General features: G+C 45.5%; 1 protein-coding gene and 1 long non-coding RNA gene across 3 annotated transcripts; one reads left to right on the top strand and one right to left on the bottom strand.

Annotated features, from left to right (window-relative positions):
- Positions 1 to 1,764: 1,764 nt before the first annotated feature.
- DYNLL1 (dynein light chain LC8-type 1) lies at positions 1,765 to 4,264 on the bottom strand. The gene is made up of 3 exons (XM_006052955.3): positions 4,106 to 4,264; positions 3,763 to 3,900; positions 1,765 to 2,186 (listed from the first exon to the last, which is right to left on the bottom strand). Exons 2-3 carry the CDS (start codon positions 3,892 to 3,894, stop codon positions 2,049 to 2,051), a joined length of 270 nt encoding a protein of 89 aa, XP_006053017.1. The 5' UTR covers positions 3,895 to 3,900; positions 4,106 to 4,264; the 3' UTR covers positions 1,765 to 2,048.
- Positions 4,265 to 4,356: 92 nt separating this feature from the next.
- On the top strand, positions 4,357 to 17,569 carry LOC102394339. Of its 2 annotated transcripts, none has more exons than XR_006545503.1 (3): positions 4,357 to 4,429; positions 11,440 to 11,545; positions 17,367 to 17,569. It is a non-coding gene; the product is annotated as an uncharacterized LOC102394339 (long non-coding RNA). The 2 variants fall into 2 exon arrangements; XR_327073.3 differs by having other exon boundaries at positions 4,412 to 4,621.
- The last annotated feature ends 7,078 nt before the right edge of the window (positions 17,570 to 24,647 follow it).

The following is a 24,647-nucleotide window of genomic DNA, read 5'->3' on the forward strand; positions in this document are numbered from 1 at the left end:
GATGCAGGGATCGAACCCACATCTCCTGCATTGGCAGGGAGATTCTTTACTGCTGAGCCACCAGGGAGGTCCTGCAGAGACCTCAGACAAGGCTATTTGAAATGTCTTCAGATGTGCTACCCTCCTGCCCCAGCACGGATGGGGTCATTTATGTACCCTCACTCACAAGATCTTACCCTGTCATTGAAACGCTTCCAGATACAGCTGTCTATATACAAGTGTCTTAAAGAACAGCACCTAAGAACTTGTGATACAATGCTAAACCTTAGAAAAACTTTCAGCGTAGATTTTGTTTTCAGCCAGTTGGAGCCTTGAAATTAACAAGGATCAGGCACTGAAAAATCTTCATGGGCGATCAACCCAGTCCTATCAGTGGCAGTGATTCTCATATCTGAATCAAGAAACAAAAAGTTAAAAGCTGTCACTTTCTGGTGATATGGGCCAGGTCAAATTAGAACTCCCACTGTCCAGCTGTTTATGGCCTGAAAGCAGCTTTAGGCTCTTTGCTGGACTGCTTCTAAGAAGCTAAAATCAACAAGATGGATGCAGCTTTGGAGGCCGAATACCTGTCAGGTTTCAAACAAATATAGCCAGATCACAAACGTAAGCAGCTAGAAGAAAGGTTAATTACAGGAACCTTTTCAGTCTGTTCACATAAATCCAAACCTAAATCACCCCAATTGCAGCCCCCTATTCCACAGTACCTCCCTTATCCTTTTCCTGCAAAAAGCAGGAAAAACTCTTCTCCCATTTTAATTACCCTAAAACAATTTTTTGCTTTCTACCCTGAAACTTTCCCAGTCCTAACATTGTTCAGCTTCATCAGAACTTCCAAAACCCCAAGTTCTCATTAAGAAAACGTCTCCCAAAGATGTTAGACTTAATACTATTCTTAAGATGGAGTCATTGATCAATTCAGATCTATCACTTCCTCTGTGTAGCTGTAGCCTGGCTGCAAGGTCTAAAACAAAGGAGCTTTACCTCATATAAACACTGAAAACAAGGGAAAACTAAAAGCCAGGACCTTCCTTGCAGTCTCCCAAGATGGTGTGGGTTGTTTTAGCCTCTGGATCATTTCATCTACAAAAGCTGTCTGCTTTACTTGCTTTTATTGAGATCTGTCTTCCTAAAACTGATAGCAGGAAAACTTTACTTATCCACAACTTTAATTGGGCCTTTTAATGAAAAGCTTCAACTCACATGTGAACACAGCTAGTTAAAAAGCACAGCACAGCAGGCTTGTAAGTTTAAATTCCTGCAGACTTTATTAGAATCACATGGAGGACTGCTGCTTAAAAGCTTTTTCCCTTTAAGACCACCTTTAATCTCTAGAGTATACTTTGGCCAAGGCAGGGGAGGGTAAATGTCTAGAGCCCAACAAATTTCTCATTAGCCCAACTTTCTCACCAGCTTATTTCCATTTTACAACCACAGAAAACTTAAAGGAGTTATACGACACATTCATCTTCTCTTGAGGCCTAAGGCCTAGAACAGTCTATAGCAGTTACCACAGAAGGAGCACTTAAGGAATGTATTTATCAGGTTAGGAGTAAGAGTTTCTCTGCCATGCATTTCTCAACATGCACTTCTGAGTAGTCTTCCACGTACAACAGGAGCAGGCTGGGCAAGAATGAAACTCCAGAGTGTTGAACAGGCTAGTCTGTTACATTCCACAGAAACTTCAAGGAATCACCCCCACCAACCTACCCAAGATCAAGTAATAGGCCATCTTCAATAGATTATTTGAACAAACGGTAATTGATGCACACTTCAACAGATTTATTTCTTTAAAGGGATGAATTTTGAAGAGAAAAAACATGGGGCAGAGAGGTATGGAATAGAAAATAAATACAAATGTAAGCTGTTTTACTAATTGCTTTATAACCACAAACTAGTACAGAGAATGCCCTGTACAAAACACAATAAAGGTTCAAAGATGGAGGTGTTCCCTTAGGCAAGGCTGAAGACTTAAGTCTCTGGTATTTGGAATTTAGGCTGCAGTCCTTGTTTTTGGATGGATCACTGGGTGTGTGGCACAGTCCATGCTTTTAACCAGATTTGAACAGGAGAATGGCCACTTGGCCCAGGTAGAAGTAGATGAAGTGTTTGGTTTCATGTGTCACATAACTACCGAAGTTCCTCCCCACGATGCAGTGCCAGGTGGGGTTGTACTTCTTGTCAAACTCCTGGGGGGAGGAGGTGGAGAAAAAACACAGAATTTTAGTGCTAAACCTGAGGTCAGAGTTTGCCTCCTAGATAAACAGAGCCCGTAGGAGCAGAAAGGAGGAACTTCGGCATCTGCAAATTCTTAAAATGAAAGAATGTTCCCCAGCTCCAAATCGCCTACATAGTGCATTAATGCAAACATACTTGCAGTCTGAGCTAAACTGGGAATGGGGGCTGGGGAGGTAAAAGTCAGAAAGGGCAGCCTCTGAGAGTGCTTTGTTATCATGGTAATTACACCTTCTAACTTCTATAATATTCAGGGACAGCAGGTGACATCAGTTATAGTTTACCCTCTAGTATTTATCTCTAAAAGAACTAAGCTATCCTAGTGTATGACATGTACCCTCAAATCCAAGAGAACAGTATTGAGCCCAAAATACCGCCATTGTAACTCATTTTAGTACTGCTGAAAACAAAAGGTTTCCAAAAGAACAGAGCCTCAGTGAGCAGCTAAACCACTGGAGATCAAAATTTAAAGGACAAGACACTTGGTGCTCCACTGTCCCTGTAAAAAGCAAGCTGGAAGCAGAACCTGATAGCCACCTGGGCAAATTTTATCTTTACTGCCAACAGCCCTCTTCCCCCATCTATCCTGATGGTGCCAATCTACCCTACCACCTAGTCCTCAAGGCTAGCAAATTGCACTAACAACTTTTCCCTATTTTTCCCCACCCCCAGAAGCTCTAGAACTAGAATGCCTGTGTTAATTTCATCACTAGGTAGCTCTAGGTAGGGGCCAAAGCTAGTCTTTCTCTGAAATCTTTCTCTATACAAGTATTACGAGTCTCTGGCCAGTTAGGCGAGATTTGGCTACTACTGTATTGTACACAGTGGGAACGTCTTTCAGATTAAGAGGAGTACATTCTTATAGACTAGACAAACGCACTGCTGTTGCTGCCTTTGTCAGAAAAGGTATTTATTTCTGTTCCATCTGAAATCTTTCATCTTCTCATTCTCGACTGGAACCCTCCCACGACTTAGGCTGCCAGTTTCTTTCCCTTCTAGAAAACACAGCTCGAGAAGTTGGCAGACCTGCCAGCTTTCTACAGACTGTCATTTACCAATCCCCCAACCCAGTCCCCAACCACCACCACCCACTTTCCCTCAACTGCCGACTGACTCCCCACTGGAGGCTGGCAAGATCTCCCTCCGGCCCTGCTGGAAACACCCACGCAGCTCCCCCCTCTCCAACACCCAGATAGATCCTGGGCGCAGCAATCATGCAGAAGGGGGAACCGCTGCTCCCTGATCCTAGAAACCGTTGCTAGGTGGCGCTTTCCCCGTGGAGCTGGGTTTAAAAAAAAAAAAAAAAAGGAAAAAAAAAAAACACAAACTTCGGGCGCTGAGGGGCCGATCTTCAAGAGAAGTGCAAAATTCATTTGCGTCCTTTTCTGGAAACCTCTACACCGCGCCACCTTGCGTGCCCCCAAGGATCTCTGCCAGCGCTCTGGGGACGCATTATAGAGGGGAAGGAAGTTGTGACTTGCCCCAACAGTGCGCAAACTGCCCGAGCCCCCGCCCGCGCCCCGTCCTCACCTTCTTGATATGGGCCGCAATGTCCTTCTCTATATTATACTTTTCCAATGCCTGAGTAGCACACTCCACCGAGTCCTGTTGCATCTCCTCCGACATATCGGCATTCTTGATTACGGCCTTTCGGTCACACATGGTTGCCTGAGGGGCGAGGCCAAGGCAAAGGATGAGGAGTTAGGAGTATGGGCTGCAGGCGCAGTTTCCCCGGTCCACTCCGCCCGCCCCACGCCACCCCGGGACGACGCCCCCCACCCCACTTCTCAGGAAGCACGAGCCGCGCGAACAGAAGGCGGGAGAAGTCCTGCAGGGGACGAAGCCGGAGAGTGGAACCCCCTGAGTTTCTCACCAAGGAGCAGGGGCTGGCCGACTGCAACGGTCTCCTGGGGGAGGGGCTGGCGAAGCTCACACCCGCGTAGAGAGGCGGTCGCTACCGAAGCCGTGGCGCATCTAAGGAACCCCACGCCAGCCGCCGCCGCCTAGTACCTAAGCCCCGCCCTTCTCCCGTCGACCCCGCCCCCGCCGAGCGTCCCTATTGGCTTGACGCAGCCCTTAGAACTCTCCCATTGGCCTATGGACTCAATGGTTCCCTCAGGATCTTTCTCCTGCATTTTGTTGCAGACCACAATGCACCGCTCTCGGCGTCGGTTACCCCGGCAATGGGCCGCACGAGGTGAGGCCCAAACATCGCGAAGATGGTGCAGGGGCGGGGTGGCGAGGACGTACCCGAGACTAGAGAGATGCAAAGGGAGCTTCCGCCAGGGCGGAGAGAAATGATTACAAATTTTCGGAGATTGTCTCAGGATGCATTCGCGAATACATCTTTGGAAGTTGCGTCTTCTACGTGCCCCCTCGCCCCCTCCAGGTCAGAAAGAACTGCCATTTCGACTGAGGTAGTCAGTCCCTTCACAAAAGGGTATCTCTTAAGCTGGGAGGACTTCGTGAGCAAGTGATCGGTGCAGTCTCAGAAAAGAAGCCCTAGGGTTTGGTTTAATGCTCTGATGTCTCACTGTTGAAATTCTTTTTAATTTTTTTTTAAACAAGGAACGCCACATTTTGATATTGCATTGAGCCATGCAAATTATGCAGCCGGACCGCCTCTGAAATGTAGGGGGTGGGGGGTGTCGGAGATCCTCAGGAATGGAAGAGGGCTTCCTTATAAATTAAAGATTATTCCCAAGAGTGGGGTCTCCCGGCTGGGCAATGCTGATCTCCGTTAAGGGGGTGGGGGACCCTCTGGGTGGATTTGGGAGTGCTGATGTGGGGTGTGACCAGGGTAGGGCTTCTTCCTCTGATGAGGCAGTCTTTCCGGTGTGGGAGTTTTTTGGTGGCGATTTACCTCTAGGGCCGTGATGTCCTAATAAATAGAAAGGCATCCCTCAGGTATTTCCTCTGGTTTAGGGAGACTAACCACTTAGTGGTTAAAAAAAAAAAAAAGAAGGACTTGGGGTGAGGGATTAGGAGCAGGGTCAAGTCTGGCTTTAAATATTTAAGTGTTAGCCCTGTCATCTTACTAGATTTTTGGACCTTGGGGGTTTCTAATCTGTAAAGGGACTAAATATAAAAGGAAACCACTACATAGGTATATTGGGAGTATTAAATAAACTAGTGCATTTGAAGTTCTCTGCACATAGCAGGGGGTCGCAAAGAATCAGACAGGACTGAGCGACTTCACTTTTTTTTTTCCTGAATTAGTGAGAGTGCGTGGTCAAGTAGAAATAGGCAGAAATATAAACAGAAAGCTTTTGGTTACACGGTTAAACTGGTAACTTGTTTATAAGCTTTCCTTTGGGCTCAAACGGGAAAGAATCCGCCTGCAATGGGGGAGACCTGGGTTCAATCCCTGGGATGGGAAGATCCGCTGGAGAAGAGAATGGCTACCCACTCCAGTATTCTTGCCTGGATAATTCCCTGGACAGAGGAACCTGGAGGGCTACCAGTCCATAGGGTCACAAAGAGTCAGACACGACTGAGAGACTAACGGTTTCATGCTTTCGTTCAATGCATTTGAAGTACTCTGCACATGGCAAGGGCTGGAAGAATTTTGCCAATAACTGTCAACTTAGGGAACTGTCCCAAGAGTCATGACAAGGTTTTGAACTAACACTTTAATGCCTATAATGTGTTTTTCAACTTCCATAAACAAATTACCAGTTTAACCATGTAACCAAGGCTTTCTGTTTATATTTCTGCCTGTTTCTACTTGACCACCCACTCTCATTAATCCAGGGGAAAAAAAAAGAAAAGGAAAGTTGCTCAGTTATGTCTGACTCTTTGCAACCCCATGGACTGTAGCCCGCCAGGCTCCTCCATCCATTGGATTTTCCAGGCAAGAATACTGGAATGGGTTGCTGTTTCCTTCTCCAGGGGATCTTCCTGACCCAGGGATCAAACCTGGGTCTCTGGCACTACAGGCAGACTCTTTACCATGTGAACCAGCAAGGAATCCAGAGCCCCTTACAATTGAATCAAAGCACACAAGAGTCAAAGAGAAACAGGTGGGAATAATCAGAAACTCTGGTAGGACACATGCTTATCAATTAAATTAGAAGGCTTTTCCCAGTTTCAGGTTTCCAATGGTGGGGTTATTTGAGGACTTAATGTAGTTCTACCTGGTGTCACTCTTGAGGAAGAAGTTGAATTGGCAACAGGAGGGAGGCTGGGTTAGTGCTTCTACCTGACTTGGGTGTAAGATTCAGAGCTAAGGAATCTAACTGTGATGCCAGAGCCTGAATCTCTCTTGGGGGCCTTTACTTTTCATAGACATAGTTTTACTCCCTGTGATCTATGGTTTGGCCAGATTCTCCTTGTTTGAACAGAGGAGCTGAGAGTCGTTAAAGGGATGAGGTAAAACAGCCTCTGTGCATTGAGTGGTTGCCTACCACCCCGTGCTTTGCATTCACTCAGTTGTTCTTCACAACAGCTGTGCCTAGGACCCCTTTGCTCCTATCTCCCTCTTGCCATAACTTCTGCTCATTTAGATTTGAGTAGAAGGAGGCGCAAATGCCTCCTTCCCTAGGGAATCATCTCTACTTAACCTCTACCACCACATTCAGTTACTCTCTACTGAAATAACTATTATTTATTTCCTCTGTGGTACTTGCCTCATTTATTCCTTCAGAATAAATTCACATGAATTATCTCATGTATTTATTTGCTTGGTTATTATCTATCTGTCCCTGCCTGTCTTGTTCACTGCTACATCTTCAGCATCGAATTCAGCGTCTGCCACATAGCATGCATTGACTTAGATATGCATTGAATTAAACATACCAGGTCTTGGTTCTTCCCTGGTGGTCTAGTGGCAAAGACTGCGCTCCCAGTGCAGGGGGCCCAGGTTCTTTCCCTGGTTGGGGGACTAGATCCCACATACTGCAACTAAAGATTCCAAGTGCTGCAACTAAGACCCAGCACAGTCAAATAAATAAATATTTTTTAAAAATACCAAGTCTTATTTCCCCATTTTACAGATTAGAAAACTGACTTTCGTTAAAAGCCCAAGCTGTTAATTAATGAATAAATTCCAGGTCTGGATGACCCTAAAATCCATTCTCTTAACTTCAATATTACTCTAATACATTTAGCTAAGGAGCTAAGGAGACAGTGTGCATTTTTCTTACAGTTTGAAGAAAAGGAGATTGAAATGGGATGATATTAAGGTTTTCTAACAGATAAGAGCATTTGTTCAATAAATGCCTATAGGTTTTTTCCCATTTATAGTGCCTGCCTTCCCTAGAGTTTCCTGTGTTTTTGGCCCATCTCAACCAGTTCTTGACCCTAATTATTTCCTTTTAATTGAAGGAAGAGCACTGTCAGACACTCATGCTTTTCTGGCCTGTGTTTAACCCCAAGAGATCTTTTGGGGGTTATTGTTTCTAGGAACCAACTGCCTTCTTCATTCCTTTACCATTTATTTTTGCAAAATCATTTCTCATTTCCTATCTGCTTATAGGATATTTATTGAGGCAGGCAATAAATATCTCCTAGTTGTAAATGAAATATATTATGCAGGATTTTGGATGCTTGAAATATTCACCCAGAGTAAGTTACAGCCCCATCCTCGAGTTTCTGGCTCACAATAACCTAATCTTTCCAACATCATAGGGGGCAAGCAGGTAACATTGAATGAGCTGAGAGAGGAGGTAGAACAGGGAGTGGAGGGGGCTGTGGCAAACAGAAAAACTTGTTTAAAGGTGCCAAGCAGGGAATCCGTGCTGGCCCAGCAGTTAGGACTCTGTACTTCCACTGCAGGGGCATGAGTTCAACCTCTGGTCGGGGATCCTGAAAGCGGTGGGGCCAAAAAAATAAAGGTGCCATGTTGCCACTTGGGAATATTGACCCAGTTTTGCTAAATCATCTGATTTTCAAGAGAGACCAGAAATTTGAATTATTTTTATTATAAATAAATAATTTCCAAATGTTGGTCACAAATTCATTTCTTAAAACACAGTGCAGGACTTCCCTGGTGGCACAGAGGATAAGAACCCACCTGCCAATGCAGGAGACACAGGTACAATTCCTGGTCCAGGAAGATCCCATGTACCTCAGAGCAACTAAGCCCATGGACCACCACTGGTGACCCTGTGCTCTAGGACCCATGAGCCACAACGAACGAGCCTCTGTGCCCCCAGGCTTCAACAGTACCTGAACCATGAACTTTCAGATGTTCAAGCTGGATTTAGAAAGGGCAGAGAAACCAGAGATCGAATTGCCAACATCTGTTGGATCATAAAAAAAGCAAGAGTTCCAGAAAAACATCTATTTCTGCTTTATTGACTACACCAAAGCCTTTGTGTGAATCACAAAAAACCGTGGAAAATTCTGAAACAGATAGGAATACCAGACCACCTTACCTGCCACCTGAGAAATCTGTATGCAGGTCAAGAAGCAACAGTTAGAACTGGACATGGAAAAAGAGACTATTTTCAAATCAGGAAAGGAGTATGTCAAGGTTGTATATTGTCACCCAGCTTATTTAACTTATATGCAGAGTATATCATGCAAAATGCCAGCTGGATGAAGCACAAGCTGGAATTAAGATTTCCAGGAAAAATATCAATAACCTCAGATACGCAGATGACACCACCCTTATGGCAGAAATCGAAGAAGAACTAAAGAGCCTCTTGATGAAAGTGAAAGAGGAGAGTGAAAAAGTTGGCTTAAAGCTCAACATTCAGAAAACTAAGATCATGGCATCTGGTCCCATCACTTCATGACAAATATATGGTGAAACAATGGAAACAGTGACAGCCTTTATTTTGGGGGGCTCAAAAATCACTGCACATGGTGACTGAGGCCATGAAATTAAAAGACGCTCGTTCCTTGGAAGGAAAGTTATGACCAACCTAGACAGCATATTCAGAAGCAGAGACATTGCTTTGCCAACACAGGTCCATCTGTTCAAAGCTATGGTTTTTTTGGTGGTCATATATGCATGTGAAAGTTGGACTATAAAGAAAGCTGAGTGCCAAATAATTGATGCTTTTGGCTTTTGAACTGTGGTGTTGGGGAAGACTCTTGAGAGTCCCTTGGACTGCAAGGGGATCAAACCATTCAATCCTAAAGGAAGTCAGTCCTGAATATTCATTGGAAGGACTGATGCTGAAGCTGAAACTCCAATACTTTGGCCACCTGATGGGAAGAAATGACCCTTATACTGGGAAAGATTGAAGGCAGGAGAAGCAGGAGACAACAGAGGATGAGATGGTTGAATGGGATCACCAACCCAATAGACATGAGGTTGAGTAAGCTCCGGGAGTTGGCGATGGACAGGGAAGCCTGGCGTGCTGCAGTCCATGGGGTTGCAAAGAGTCGGACACAGATGAGCAACCGAACTGAACTGATATATATATATGTATTTGGTCTTTGTCCAAGGATCCTGGTACAGAACTCTTAAAACCTTTAAAAATATTTTAGTGCTAAGAGCATCATTTGTTACCATAAGGAGCCCCTATCAGCTACACTGGTGTTTAGGTAATATGGTAACTCTTTGTGAGGAGGGGGGCAAGATGCTTTCAGATATACATATAGTTTCAGATATCTGGATAGCTGGTCACCAGAGGAAAGAAACAACCATGTGATTAGAGAGTTAAAACTTTCACCCCTGTTTTGCTTCCATTCCCCTTCTTACCCATCTCTGACCTCCTGGGATGGGAGAGTGGCTGAAGATTGAGTTCAGTCACCAGTGGCCATGCCCATGTACTGAATTCTCCATATAAACTCCAAAACCATGAAGTGCTATGAGGGTGGCACACCCTGAGAGGACATGGGAACTCTGTACCACCCCATCCCCCAATACCCTGTCTTATGCATCTCCACCATTTGGCTGTTCCCGGAGTTGTATCTTTTATAATAAATCTGTAATAGTAAGTAGAGTACTTTCCTAAGTTCTGTGAGTCATTCTAGAGAATTATCAAACCTGAGGAGGCGATTGTGGGAACCCAAATTTGTAGTTAGCTGGGCAAAGTGAGGGTAACCTGGGAACACTGTTTGCAGCTGGCATCTGAAGTGGGGGCAGTCTTGAGAGACTGTGCCTTTAGCCTGTGGGTCTGCACTGACACTGGGAATCAGTGTCAGAATGGAATTGTTGGATATCTAGTTGTTGTTGGAGAAGTGACGTGGAAAAATAAGTATTTCATGTTATAAAAACAAACAGGGAATTCCCCGGTGATCCAGTGGTTCAGTTCAGTTCAGTTGCTCAGTCGTGTCCGACTCTTTGCAACCCCATGAATCACAGCACGCCAGGCCTCCCTGTCCATTACCATCTCCCAGAGTTCACTCAAACTCACATCTCCATTGAGTCCATGATGCCCAGCTATCTCATCCTCTCCCGTCCCCTTTTCCTCCTGCCCCCAATCCCTCCCAGCATCAGTCTTTTCCAATGAGTCAACTTTTCGCGGGAGGTGGCCAAAGTAGTGGAGTTTCAGCTTTAGCATCATTCCTTCCAAAGAACACCCAGGGTTGATCTCCTTTAGAATGGACTGGTTAGATCTCCTTGCAGTCCAAGGGACTTGCAAGAGTCTTCTCCAACACCACAGTTCAAAAGCATCAATTCTTCAGCACTCAGCTTTCTTCACAGTCCAACTCTCACATCCATACATGACCGCAGGAAAAACCATGGCCTTGACTAGACGAACCTTTGTTGGCAAAGTAATGTCTCTGCTTTTCAATATGCTATCTAGGTTGGTCATAACTTTTCTTCCAAGGAGTAAGTGTCTTTTAATTCCATGGCTGCAGTCACCATCTGCAGTGATTTTGGAGCCCCCAAAAATAAAGTCTGACACTGTTTCCACTGTATCCCCATCTATTTCCCATGAAGTGATGGGACCAGATGCCATGATCTTAGTTTTCTGAATGTTGAGCTTTAAGCCAACTTTTTCACTCTCCTCTTTCACTTTCATCAAGAGGCTTTTTAGTTCCAGTGGTTAGGGCTTCACAATTTCACTGCTGAGGGCAGTGGGTTCAATCCCTGGTAGGGGAACTGGGATCTCACAAGCCCCACAGCACAGCAAAAAAATAAATAAATAAATAAACATGGTATCAGAAGTGATGTCAGAAAAGACACCACAAAAGGGAAGGGATGAAGGGACCTGCCTGTGATTACACAGTGAGTTAGTTATGGAACCAGATTTCAAAGATCTGATCTAACTCTAAACCTAGTGCTCTTTCCATCACATCACACAGGTTGGCTTTATTTACCCTTGGCTGCTGGAGCCTTCACACTTTCTGGAAATAAATGGAGTGTGGCCTATTCTGACTACTTGCCATAGGATGTTTGCTGAATAAATGAGTGAGTACAGCACCAAAATGCCTGCACTCAGAGCTACATGAAGACAGTATCTGATGGAGTTTTGATTGGCAGCAGGGAGGGTTCAGCTCATCACAAGCACCAGGGCTTGGGGGGCTGAGGGTGGGGTTCCATGAGAAGGAAAGAAAGTGGGGACTCAACAGCATTTTTGGTTTATCAGCACCATGTCATCAGATGTAGAGAGCCCAGGAATAGATCATTTCCACAGACCTCTGGAAGTTCAGATGATGCTACAGTAAACCCACTATGATTCCACGAAACAGAAACCCCTGAGACATATCCTAAATCATGATTTTTACCCTCATGATTTTTACCACACCTGCACCGTACTTCTGTTGTTATTTCTTCAACATTTTTTCTTTAACTGAACTCTCTATTTTTAATAAGCGTATTTTTAAAAGGTAAATCTGGATCATTCCATAAATGGAAAACTAGTCTCATTCATTATAAATAAAAGATAACTATAAAATATAAATAATATTAAAATATAAAATGTTGGACTTCCCTGGTGGTCCAGTGATGAAGAATCGCCTGTCGGTGCAGGGGACGTAGACTCGATCCCTGGTCCAGGAAGATTCCAGAAGCTGTGGAGCAACTACACCCATGGGCCACAACTGCTGAAGCCCATGTGCCCTAGAACCAGTGTTCCACAAGAAGGGAAGCCAGCACAATGAGAAGCCCATGTACCTCAACTAGAGAGTAGCCCCTGCACACCACAACTGGAGAAAGCCTACGTGCAGCAATGAAGACACAGTGCAGCCAAAAGTTAATGAATTAAATTTAAAAAGAATATAAAAGGTTTGTCCTCATAGTGCTGAGCTTACCTGGGACCCCACTAGTGATATGTGTCCCACACTTGGGCAATACTGCCCTAGAGGAGAGTTCTTAAGGAGGGGCGGGTCCACGTATGGATTGCAAAGGTTTCACAAGTCCCCAGGAGTTATGCACAAGATATGTGTTGTGCTCACAAGCATTTTTCCAGGAAGAGGATCTATACCTTCCATTAGAGGCACAAAAGGATTCAGAACCCAAGGAGGATAAAGAACAATTGCTCTACAATAACCTCTACTCCTGGAATGAATGCAAGATTCTCTCACCATGTCCTACTAAACTGACCCATCTGGGATTCCATAGCATTGCGTACCTGGGCAACTCACTCTACCCCACTCCCAGCTGCTAAATTTTCTTGAGAACCCTTCTGAACCTGGAAACATGCATTTTCTACTCTTCCTACTGGAAATCATATTTAGAGGGAGGCAAAACTGAGAGCATAGGCTTCGGAATCAGACATACCTGGGAAAAACCTAAGTTGTATGTCCTCCTATGAGTTAGTTAGCCTCTCAGAGGTATAGTTTCCTGATTTTTTTTAAAAAATATTTATTTGGCTGCACCAGGTCTTAGTCTTGGCATGTGGGATCTAGTTCCTTGACCAGGGATCTAACCCAGGCCCCCTGCATTGGGAGCACTGAAGTCTTAGCCACTGGACCAGGGAATTCCTTGATTTTTAAATGGAGATAATACCTTCATTGGAGAAGGAAATGGCAACCCACTCCAGTATTCTTGCCTGGAGAATCTCCATGGACAGGGAAGCCTGGTGGGCAACAGTCCATAGGCTTGCAAAGAGTCGAACATGGCTGAAGCGGCTTAGCAATACTTTCATTGTAGGGTGGTAGCAAGGATTATATTAAAGAATACATCTTAAAGACCTAGCCAAGGGACTTCCCTGGTAGTCCAGTGGTTAAAATCCTGAGCTTCCCAATGCAGGGGGCCCAGGTTCCATCCCTGGTCAAGAAACGAGATCCCACATGCTGCAGCAAAGATCCTGCTTGCCACAACTAAGACTCAGCACAGCCAAAAAAAAAAGACCTAGCCAAGGTCCAAAAGATGGTAGCTACTGCTGACTTAGACCTTATTATGTGCCAAGCATCTAGGACACATTATCTCTTGACTTCTCACAACTCTATGAGGCAGATGGCAAGAGCCGTTGGTCTCTGCCTTACACAGACGAGGAAAATGAGGTTCAGAGAGGTGAAGTCCCTTGCCTAAAGTCACACTAGAAAATGACAGGGGACTTGAGCCCTGCTCGGTTTGAATCCACAGTCCCACATAGTAGATGGAGCCTCTGAGCTGCCCCCACCCCCCACCCAAGACAAATAGAGCCTGTGAGTGTCCTTGGAGAGTCTCAGCATCTCTGGCACCTGGCAGGAGCTCCGTAAATATATGTTGGGTGGATGGAGGAAAGAATAATTCAAACTAATTCAGCATTGTTTCCTCTCAAACTTGACCCTAGATTGGTCCTTGACTGTCTTGCTCTGCTCTGAACAGATTTCGTTTGTACTTTAGTCCCCAGACTTTCCCAGGGCCCTCAGAAAGCCCTTTGGAATTGTCCACAAGCACACTGAGGGATTTCTTGCAGGGATTGGAGTTCAACCCTCCCAAAATAGGTGACACAAAACCACAACCTGCTCCACCTCCACCTGGCCGCTGGCCCGGGACCACACACTGTCCCCGGCCCTGTCCAGCAATCACTTTTCAAGATTTTCTGGGACCTCAAGCCCTTTCCATGGACTGTGAGTTCTGTCACCAACCTAGAAGCTCCAGCACTCCCTTATCTGAAAGGAAGTGTGAAGAATATGACCTTGTAGTCCCCAGAGTTGATTCAAGAACCCCTGTTCAGAAAGGAGGGGCTCTGTGGGAGAGTGTGCAAGGCCTTAGGTCTCGATCTAGAACCTTTCTCCCCATGAAGAAGGGCTGGCACTACCCTGGTGCTGGCAGGGGAACTGAGTTTTGGAGCCAAGTACTGTACTGCAGTGCAGAGAGAATGAAGCCAGGCAGACCTGGGACAACTCAGGGAACAAAACACTTCCCTCTGGCCCATAGCCAAGCCTCGCCTGAATGGGCAAATACCTCCAAGGCCTGACTGCTCAGCCTCCTGTACATGGGGGCAGCAGATAAATTTAAGCACATCCAGAAAGGCCTAGTCAGTTAGCAGCTCCCAGTCAATAAGCAGAATAACCTAGAGGAGAGACTAAAAGTGCAGACTTTGAAGACAGGCAGAATTGAGTGTGCAGCCTTACCCTGCCCCTACTAAGATGTCTGACCTTGTGTAAGTGACTCGACCTCTCTGAGCCTCAGTTTCCTCATCTGTGAAATGGGGATTGTAATAGTCCTTGTTTCTCAAAGACTATGTGGAGATTGAGATGGTACATATAAAGCAGGTGATTTAGAGAATCTCGTGGTGGTCCAATGGCTAAGACTCCATGCTCCCAATACAGGGCGCCCAGGTTCAATCCCTGGGCAGTGAGCTAGATCGCATATGCTGCAACTAAGAGTTTGCATGCCATTATCAAAAATCCTGCATATTGCAACTAAAGATCCTGAGTGCCACAACTAAGATCCAGTGCAGTCAAATAATGAATATTTTTAAAAATAAAAATAAATAAAAAATAAAGAAAGTGGTAAAGGACTTGGCAGGGCTTCCTTGGGGGCTCAGAGATAAAAGGATCCACCTGCCAATGCTAGAGACGTGGGTTTGATCCCTGGGTCAGGAAGATCCTCTCGAGCAGGAAATGGCAACCCACTCCAGTATTCTTGCCTAGAAAATTCCATGGACAGAGGAGTTTGGTGGGCTACAGTCCATGGGGCTGCAAAGAGTCGGATACAACTTAGCGACTAAAACAACCACCACCACAACAAAGGTCAATGATGCTAGCTATCAATTATCGTTAATGGTACCCTAAACCAGGATTCTTTACTTCAGTGCCAACATTTTGGACTAGAAAGTTTTTCGCTATGTGGGGGCTGTCCTGGGCATTGAAGGATGTTTAACAGCATCATATCCCTAGTCTCTGCCCACTGGAAGTCAATTGCACTCCCAGTTGTTAGCCAAAAATTTCTGCAGACAGGAAATTCCCTAGCAAACCAGTGGTTAGGACTCCACATTCTCCCTGCCAAGGATGTCAGTTCAACCCTGATCGGGAAACTAAGAGTCCACGACCAAAAAAAACCAGTCTGCAAACAGTGTCAAATGTCCCCTGGAGAGTTAAATTGCCCACCCCCGCCAGTTGAGAACCAGTGCCCTACATAATCTAGGATGAGTCTGAATGCCTCAGATCCCTCAATTCAGAGCCCTGAGTAAGCCCTACTTACAAAGGGATGGAATGTCTACCAATTACAGAACAAGTTCCCTCTTGCACAGACCGAGGCAGGACCTGACTCTGCGTATGAGCCGCCTCTGACTCACTAGGTGACCTTGCTGTCACTCTTTAATTATATGCAAAGTGGCCCCAAGTAAAATCTCAGTTATTCTAGGGCTCCAGACAATGGGACAGCTGGCTGATATCTGACTTCTGGCATCTCCATTCTTCTTCACTGACTGGGAGAAAACCTGGTTTCCCCAGAACTCAAGAGTTCATTCAGACCTTCATTCATTGTTGTGGTCCATCCACAGGTTGAAAAAGAACTTCCAGACACTAGGCAGAATGAAAGGAGAATAAAGTTTACTAGGGCAGGGGAGGGGGGTTGCTGTCAGCATAGAGAGCCGACTTTCTGACAATCAGGGAGAGCCAACCTTGAAAGCAAGTCCTTGGTCTGTTTCTATAGCCAGCGGGGGACAAGGAGCTGGGTAGGGGTCTTGAGAGTCATTTGCTGATTGGATAAGGGCTTCCTAGGTGGCGCTAGTGGTAAAGAGCCTGCCTACCAATGCAGAAGACGTGAGAGATGTGGGTAAGATCTCTGGGCAGGGAAGATCCCCTGGAAAGGGCATGGCCACCCACTCCAGTATTTTTGCCTAGAGAATCCCATGGACAGAGGAGTCTGGCGGGCTATAGTCCGTAGGGTCGGAAAGAGTCGGCCACGACTGAAGTGACTTAGCACACACGCACATATACTGGAGGAGAGAAGAATAAGGCAAATACCTTCTCCTTATATGGGGTGGGAGGGGAGACAGGACATACTACTCAGGAGGGCTCAAAAATTCCGCAATAGTTACAGCATGGCAGGAAGGGCGATAAGGGTCTGGTTTTTTCTGTTTCTGCATTCCAAGACCCTTCGCCTTCACTGTGTTGCTTTATCCTTGGGGCATCACATTCATGAGTGCTGACAGAGAGCCAGGTCCAGTGGCTAAGACTCAGTGCTCCCAATGCAGGGGGCCCAAGAGATCAAGTCAGGAAACTGGATCCCACACACCGTAACTAAAGATCTCACATGCCGCAATGAAGACTGAAGATCCCTCATGTTGCAACTAAGACCTGGCACGGCAAAATAAATCATAATAATTATTTTTTTAATCAGTAGGGACTTCCCTACAGGGGCAGTGACTGAGACTCCATGCTCCCAATGCAGGGGGACCCAGGTTCAATCCCTGGTCAGGGAACTAGATCCCACATACTACAACGAGAGATCCAACATGCCACAATTTTTACCAAGTCCAAGCTTCCTCAGCTCGCCACATGTAAGCTACAGTTGTTTACTTGTCTGTAGGCTGCCAGACTCCTCTGTTCATTGGATTCTCCAGGCAAGAATGCTGGAGTGGGTTGTCATGCCCTCCTCCAGGGGGTCTTCCCTGACCCAGGGATTTGAAGCCGTGCCTCCGGAGGCTCCTGCATTGCAGGCGGATTCTTTACTGCTGAGCCATCAGGGAAACCCTATAGAACTAGAGAGAGAAGAAACTAAAGTCAAAAGGCAGAATAGAGAGGGAGAGGCAGTAAGGAAGTAAAGAAAAAAGGGTCTTCAGTCTTGCAAAATATCTCTAGGAAGGGCTACCTTTGGAATGGGTATGTTAATCTCTTCTTTTTATTTGCAGCCATTTACTGGTGGGAAGGGTCAGATAATCTCTCTATGAGCCAAACCAAGGAACCTGAGTTTAACAGTCTGGCGGAGAAGGAGCATCCTTTGAGGCAACCGCAATGAAAAGCAAGTCAAAGATACAGTTCTAACATGGAGTTGGAATTGGTTCTTCTCTGCAACACAACTCTCAGGCAAATAAATAATAAATAGGAAGAAATATGTATTTTTCTTCGTCCGTTTCCTAGGTCACAGCTCCCAAACCCGTGGAATTTTCTGAGCAACAAGAGCATTATAACATCTTTTGTTATAATATTTGGTCTCCTGTCCTCAGTTCCTGAAATCATTTCAGATCCATAAAAGTACAATGAGTGTCTTGTTTTCATAATAAGCTCCTTTCCACTACAAATGGGTTTCTACTAATGAGCTGACTTTCGGAAACCACCTAAGGTGGGGGGCTGGTTGTCAGTGGAGCCAACCATGGGATTAGAGGCTTGGAAATTTCAGTCCCATCCCTGGCCCCCAAGGTGGTAAAAGGGGCTGGAGTTTGAGTTCAGATTCCAATGACCAGTGATTTAATTGGGCTTTCCTGGTGGCTCAGTAGTAAAGAATCTGCCTTCCAATGTAGGACACCTGGGTTTGATCCCTGGGTTGAGAAGATCCCCTGGAGAAGGAAATGGCTACCTACTTCAGTATTCTTGCCTGGGAAACCCCATGGAAAGAGGAGACTGGCAGGCTAAAGTCCATGGGGTCACAAAAGAGTAGGATACAATTTCGCAACTAAACAACGATTTAATCAACCGTGCATGTGTAATAAAGCATCCATAAAACCCCAAAAGGATGGGGTTCAGGGAGCTTCCAGGTTGCTGAACACGTGGAGGTTTGGCGAGGGCAGTGTGCTGAAGAGGACATGGAAGCCCCCCCACTCTTCTACCATACCTTGTGTCTCTCCCATCTGGCTGTTCCTGACTTACATCTTTTCATAATAAACCAGTGATTTAGTAAGTAAAATGTTTCTCTGAGTTCTGTGAACTGCTCCAGCAAATTAATTGAACTCAAGGAGGGAGCTGTGGGTACCTCTGACTTACAATCAGTTGATCAAAAGTACAGGTAACAACCCAGGCTTGCAACTGGTTTCTGAAGTGGGGCTGAGGAGTAGTCTCATAGAACTGAACACTGGACAGTGGAATCTGATGTCATCTCCAGGTAGATGGTGTCAGGATTGAGCTGAATTCTAGGACATCAGCTCATGTCCAGAGAATTGCTTGTTGGTATGAGGGAGACTCTCACTATACACACACATTGTACTTGGTGACCAGAACCCTATTAGGGATGCACAAGAGAACCAAACAGGCAAAACCCCTTCTTCATGGAACTTATATTCTAACAAGTGAATAAAGATAATAAACAAGCAAAAATATGTCTGACTCTGATAAGTGCAAAGGATAAAAAAAAATAGAATAAGAGAAACAAAGGGGACAGAGTGAGGGATCTTGCTTTAAATAGAGGTTTCCAGGCAGGGCTCTCTGAGAAGGTGCCATCTGAGCCAAGACTTGATGACCTGGCTATTGGGTAGAGGATAAAGTATGCAGAAGCCAGGGGGAGCAGAGAGGCCAGCCCAGGACCCTGCAATAGTCCAGGTAGAGGTGATGGTGGCTTGGACCAGGACAGACGCAGCAGAGGTAGGGTGAGAGGTGGCTGGATTCTGGATATATTCTGGAGGTGGAGCGGACAGATTTGCTGATTGATTAAATGCAGGGTGAGGGAAAGAGAGCAGTCAAGCATGACTCCAAGACTTGTGATCTGAACAGTGAGAAGAATGGATTGAGATGGGGAAGGCTGGCCAAAAGAGAAACAAAAAGGTGTTTTGGCTATGTTAGTTTGAGATGCCTATTAGAATTTCAAGTGGAGATGTCAAATATGCAGTTGAATATATGTGTTCTGGGAAGAGGTCCAGGCTAGAGCTATCATCTGGGGAGTCATCAGATTATAGATGACATTTAAAGCCATGGGACTTGATGAGATCACCACCAGCAGGAGGAATATGTGTAGATAGAAGAGGTAAGGCTTATCCAGGTAGCAATATCCTCTGAGCTTTCACTGTAGGCCAGGCCCCAAGCTAGGTGTTAGGTACGGGATGTAAATCCCTCAGCACTTGCCCAAGAGAAGCTCCATTACTTATTTAATTTTTCCTGCCTAAGTGCTTTGGCCAATTAGAGGATAAACATTGAGAATTCCTGCCCTGTGTCTTAGTCACTTGCTCATTTTTTTCAAGAGATACTTATCGAACACCTAGTTGGTACAAGGCCCCCATATAGGCAGGAGGGACATAAAAGGGAGCAACTCAGATGTGGCTCCTGTTCTTCATGGAGTTTATATTTTGTGTGTAGAGGAAATGGACAATGAACGAGATGCACATGGTATTTTGTTATAGCAGCCCAAACAGACTAAGACAGAGTCCATTCACTTTTCAGTCCATCCCCCCAAACCAGCTTATCAAGGTTATCAAAGTGACCACCATGCTGCTAAACCCAGTGGCCAGTTCTCAGCATCCTTCACTGATGGACTTGTCACCATCACCGTTGTTCTCCTCTCTAAAGCTCATTCTTTGCTTGGCTTCCGGCATCCCTGGAAGAGTTCCCCTCCTGTCTCGCTGGTTGCTCCTCCTCAGCTTCATCTACCTGCTCCAGCTCTGCTTCCTGATCTCTAAAGGATGAAGCATCCTGGGCCTCAGTCTTTGGACCACTTCACACAGTTTCCATTTTCAAGTCTTTGAATACCACCTCTATACTCACGACTCTTATCTTAGTCCATTCAGGATGCTGTCACAGAGTATCATAGACCAGGTGGCTTATAAACAATAGACATTTATTTCTCAGAGTTCTGGAGACTGGACGTCCAAGATCAAGGTGCCAGCATGGGCAGCTTCTGGTGAGGGCCCACTTCCTGGTTCACAGATGACCATCTTCTTTCTGCGTCCTCACATGGTGGAGGGGGTGAGGGAGCTCTCTGAGGCTTCCTGCATAAGGGTCCCAACCCTGTTCATTACCTAATTATCTCCCCCAAAGCCTCACCTCCTAATACGATCACATTATATGAATTTTTGGAGACATATAGTTTATAGTCTATAAATATATAGACTATTTATACATATATAAATAGTCGATGTGTGTTAGTCGCTTCCCTGGTGGCTCAGCTGGTAAAGAATCTGCCTGCAATGCAGGAGACCCGGGTTCAATCCCTGGGTTGGGAAGATCCTCTGGAGAAGGAAATGGCAACCCATTCTAGTATTCTTGCCTAGGAAATCCCATGGATAGAAGAGCCTGGTAGGCTCCAACATATGAATTTTGGGGGATACATAAACATCTATAGGAACCCCAAATTTGTAGTTGCCAGGAAGAAGTATGGGTAGACTGGTAACCCCATTTGTGCCTGGCATCTGAACTGAGGGTAATTCTTGTGGGACTAAGCCCTTAACCTGGGGTGGGGGAGGTCTGCACTAACTCTGGGTAGTTGTGAATTACTGGACACAGAGTTGGCATTGGAGAATTGACGTGGAAAAATGACACATTTGCTGCCAGAGGTGGTGTCAGAAGAGGACGTCAGAAGAGATACCATGGTAGTCCCTGGGTATCTGCCCAGTGCTAAAGATACAGACTTCAATAAAAACAAAAATTATAAACCACAGATAGGAGAAAAGAAAAAAAGATAAATAGTGATACCAAACTTCTGGATGGGAAAGCCAAATATAGCAAGAATGGAAAAATCTTTCCCAAGTAAATTTATAGATTTAACACCATTCCAGTGGAAAACCTAGAAGGTGCCATATAGAAATTGATAAAAAGATTCTAGAATGTACTTAGACAAATCAACTGGTAAAAATTCTGAGGGGATAAAAGGAATAGTAGAGGATACCTAGGCTTTTCTCAGGTACAAACTGGGAGGATAGTATGAGGCTGGGGTCACACAGGTCTTGGCACCACTGAAGACCAACATACTAAGTCAGGGACCTGAAGGTCAAAGAGGGCTTGACCAGGCTAAAGACTGAGGAGGCAGAGGCGGAGAAATCAATGTTCCAAGAAGAAGTAGCCCCTGCAAGACAGAGTACAGGCTCTGAGACACAGCAGATCCTGGAGGAGCTGGCAGTCTGGGAGTAATGGGAGATGAGGGAGAGACTGGAGGCAAATCACAAAGGGTCAAGATAAAGGGGAACAGATAGGGCTCTCTCCAGAGGGACAGACTCTGTCCCCTCCACCGCTGGGACCCTAGTATCTAGCGCAGCGCACACAGTAGGTGTTCCAGAAATAGCCCACAGATCTTTTCACAGCTACGTTTAGGGACTTGGTTGTTTTAATATCTGCGGGGTATTCAGAACTGCATGTTTCCCGTGTCGTTCTGATCCTCTGGATGGACCCTGAGATGCTTCTAGTTTCTTAGGGAATCACAGTTATGGACAAATTTCCCAGCAGTTTGAATATCACCCCCCTTGCAGCCCTTCTTCTTCAGGCCTGAGAGGGATCACTGGCTTTTTGCTTGGTCCTCTTCTGCTTTCCCTCTGGCTTCCCAACAAACACTCTTTTGCTCTGCACAGCTCCCCTAGGAGACTGTGAGACTATATTCCCCTCAGGCTCTCGCCTTCCCCCAGCTTTGAGTGTCTCATCCCATTTACAATCATCCTAGTCAGGGATATACAATAAACATTTGTATGAGCAGCTGAAATACTTAGGATTTACATGTATAATCTAACCCAGCCGGGCTCTGACTTACATTAGGGCTTCTCACCCTAAGTCACTGGTGGCTTTAGAGTGAAAAAGGAAGAACGCCCCTGCTACCTCCACCTAACTACGGTTAGGAAAAGCACCAAGCTCTTTTCTGTTCTCCCAGCTTTCTTTGCACATGCTCTTCCTTCTGCCTGGAATGCTTTTATTTATTTATTTAATTTTAACAATAAACTGGGTCTTCCTTGGTGCATGCAGGCTTTCTCTAGTTGCAGCCACAGAGGCTACTCTTCAGTTGTGGTGCCCGGGCAGCTCATGGACTCCAGAACATGTGCTTCACTAGCTGTGGCACAGGAGCTTAGTTGCCTCCCAGCGTGTGGGATCTTCCTGGACCAGGGATCGAGTCCCTGCACTGGCAGGTAGATTCTTAACCACTGGACCACCAGGGAAGTCCTGGAATGCTTTTTTCTCCTCTCCTCATGTACCTGGTCAACACTAGCTGCAACTTCGTCAGCTCAGAAGCCACCCCCTCCAGGAAGCCTTCCCTGAACACCCCACTCAGCTCTAAGTTAAGGGGCTGCAGGAGCACCCATTGCCATTGTCCCTTTAGTTGTCTGTGAACAGTGCTGGTCTTGATCACTCTTGTGTCCCTGGAGCCCAGCACACAGCCAGGCTATTCTGTGGCTCAGTAAATACCCAGTTGAATGAATGAACAAATGTCAAGTGGGCAAGGAGTGGGGAAAACCATCAAAGTCCCAGATGCCAGAGACATAAGCCTGGGCTTTTTAGAGCTGGGGTCAGAACGTTTCACGAGGGGGAAAAAAACCTCTGGTCTTCTGCAGACACGGTCAAGGAGTATACCACAACGAGAAAAACTGGCAGCCCACGAGAAGGATGGAATAACAAAAGAAACTGGTCCCCAGCTGCCTAGCTCCAGGGAACGTTTGTCAATGTGACATTCACAGAAGCCCTGCACGTGTGCTGGCTGAGGGGGAGAGTCAGCCTCAGCCAGACAGAAGGAAATTCAGCTACTGTGCACATGTTAACACTGGGGGAGGGACGGCTCGGAAGGCTGGGCTTTTTTGTTTTGTTTTTTACTTTATAAAATCTCCAAATATGTTCTGTATTTGTTTTTACCTTTAAGGAGTGTGTGAACTTTTGAGATGCTGTTACCAAGTTATACTGATGCAGTTCATTAAAAATCTTAGTACAGGGACTTCCCTGATGGTCCAGCAGCTAAGGCTCAGTGCTTCCATTGCAGGGGGCATGGGTTCAATCCCTGGTCAGAGAACTAGAGCCCACATACCTCAGTTGTGTCCGACTCTTTGTGATCCCATGGACTGTAGCCCATAGGCAACTCTGTTCATGGGATTCTCCAGGCAAGAATATCGGAGTGGGCAGCCATTTCCTTCTCCAGGGGATCTTCCCAACCCAGGGATCGAACCCAGGTCTCACATCGCAGGCAGATTCTTTACTGTCTGAGCCGCCGGGGAAGCCCCAGATCCCACATATCACAACTAAAAGATCCTAAATGCCACAATGAAGACTGAAGATCCCATGTGCCTCAACTAAGACTCGGAACAGCCAAATAAATAAGTAAATATCTTTCTAAAATCCGCTTAATAAAAAATTGGGTGCAAATTATAGGATGCTATTAAATCAACACATCTTCTTGCTTCATCAGAAAACATTATCAGCGCTGTCATTAATCGTTTCACACCCCTTCCGCCCTTTGCTCGTGTTCCTGGTTCACTTTGGTTTCCAAGGTATATGACAGACTGGAAAATGTTTAGGGAAAAATTCTGGGTTGAGGGTAAGGAATTTAGGGCTTAGAAAATAAAACCTGGTGAACTTGAGAAGTCCGTTTGTCATTTTATACTTCAGTTTGCCTTTTCTAGAGCTAGAACAACTCTTCTTTAAGTATTAGTTAATGAAATTAACAGGTGTTTATTAAACACTTACTATGTACCAACACACAGGACTGTAAAGGAAAAGGATTGGTCCCAGGGATTCTTAACCTTTTTTGTGGGGAGTTGAGGGGTGTAGATTTACAGATCTTTGAAAATTATAAACTGCACTGATAAACTGTATGGTAGCCACTGGCCACATTTGGCTATTAAAATCAAAATTAATTAATTACCATGAACTACAATGAATAGTTTGGCTTCTCAGCTGTAGCAGCCACCTTTCAAGTGCTTAAGAGCTACATGTAGCCACATGTGATTACTAAACAGAATTCAGGTAAGAGAACATTTCTATTTTCATACAAAGTTCTACTGGTTAGCACTGCGCTGGTATCCTTCCAGAATCAAGACTTTCTTGTTCATGTGCAATATTTTGTGTCCAACTTTACAACTTTTACAGCTTTGCAGGGTGGTGTCTGTCAGGGTTGGGTGGGGAGGCAGTGCTCTGCTGACAGCCGAAGCCTATGGATCCAAGAAAAAGGATCCCTGACACAACAAGCTATCTGACGCCTCCATCTCAGAATACAGGACGTTGGCAAAAATAAAGCAAGGAGGCTGCCACAAATTCAGCATGCTCACTGCTGTAGATATACCTCACATAAAATCAGGCCCTTGTGT

Source organism: Bubalus bubalis, chromosome 17 (assembly GCF_019923935.1).
Source record: "Bubalus bubalis isolate 160015118507 breed Murrah chromosome 17, NDDB_SH_1, whole genome shotgun sequence".
Lineage (NCBI taxonomy): Eukaryota > Metazoa > Chordata > Mammalia > Artiodactyla > Bovidae > Bubalus > Bubalus bubalis.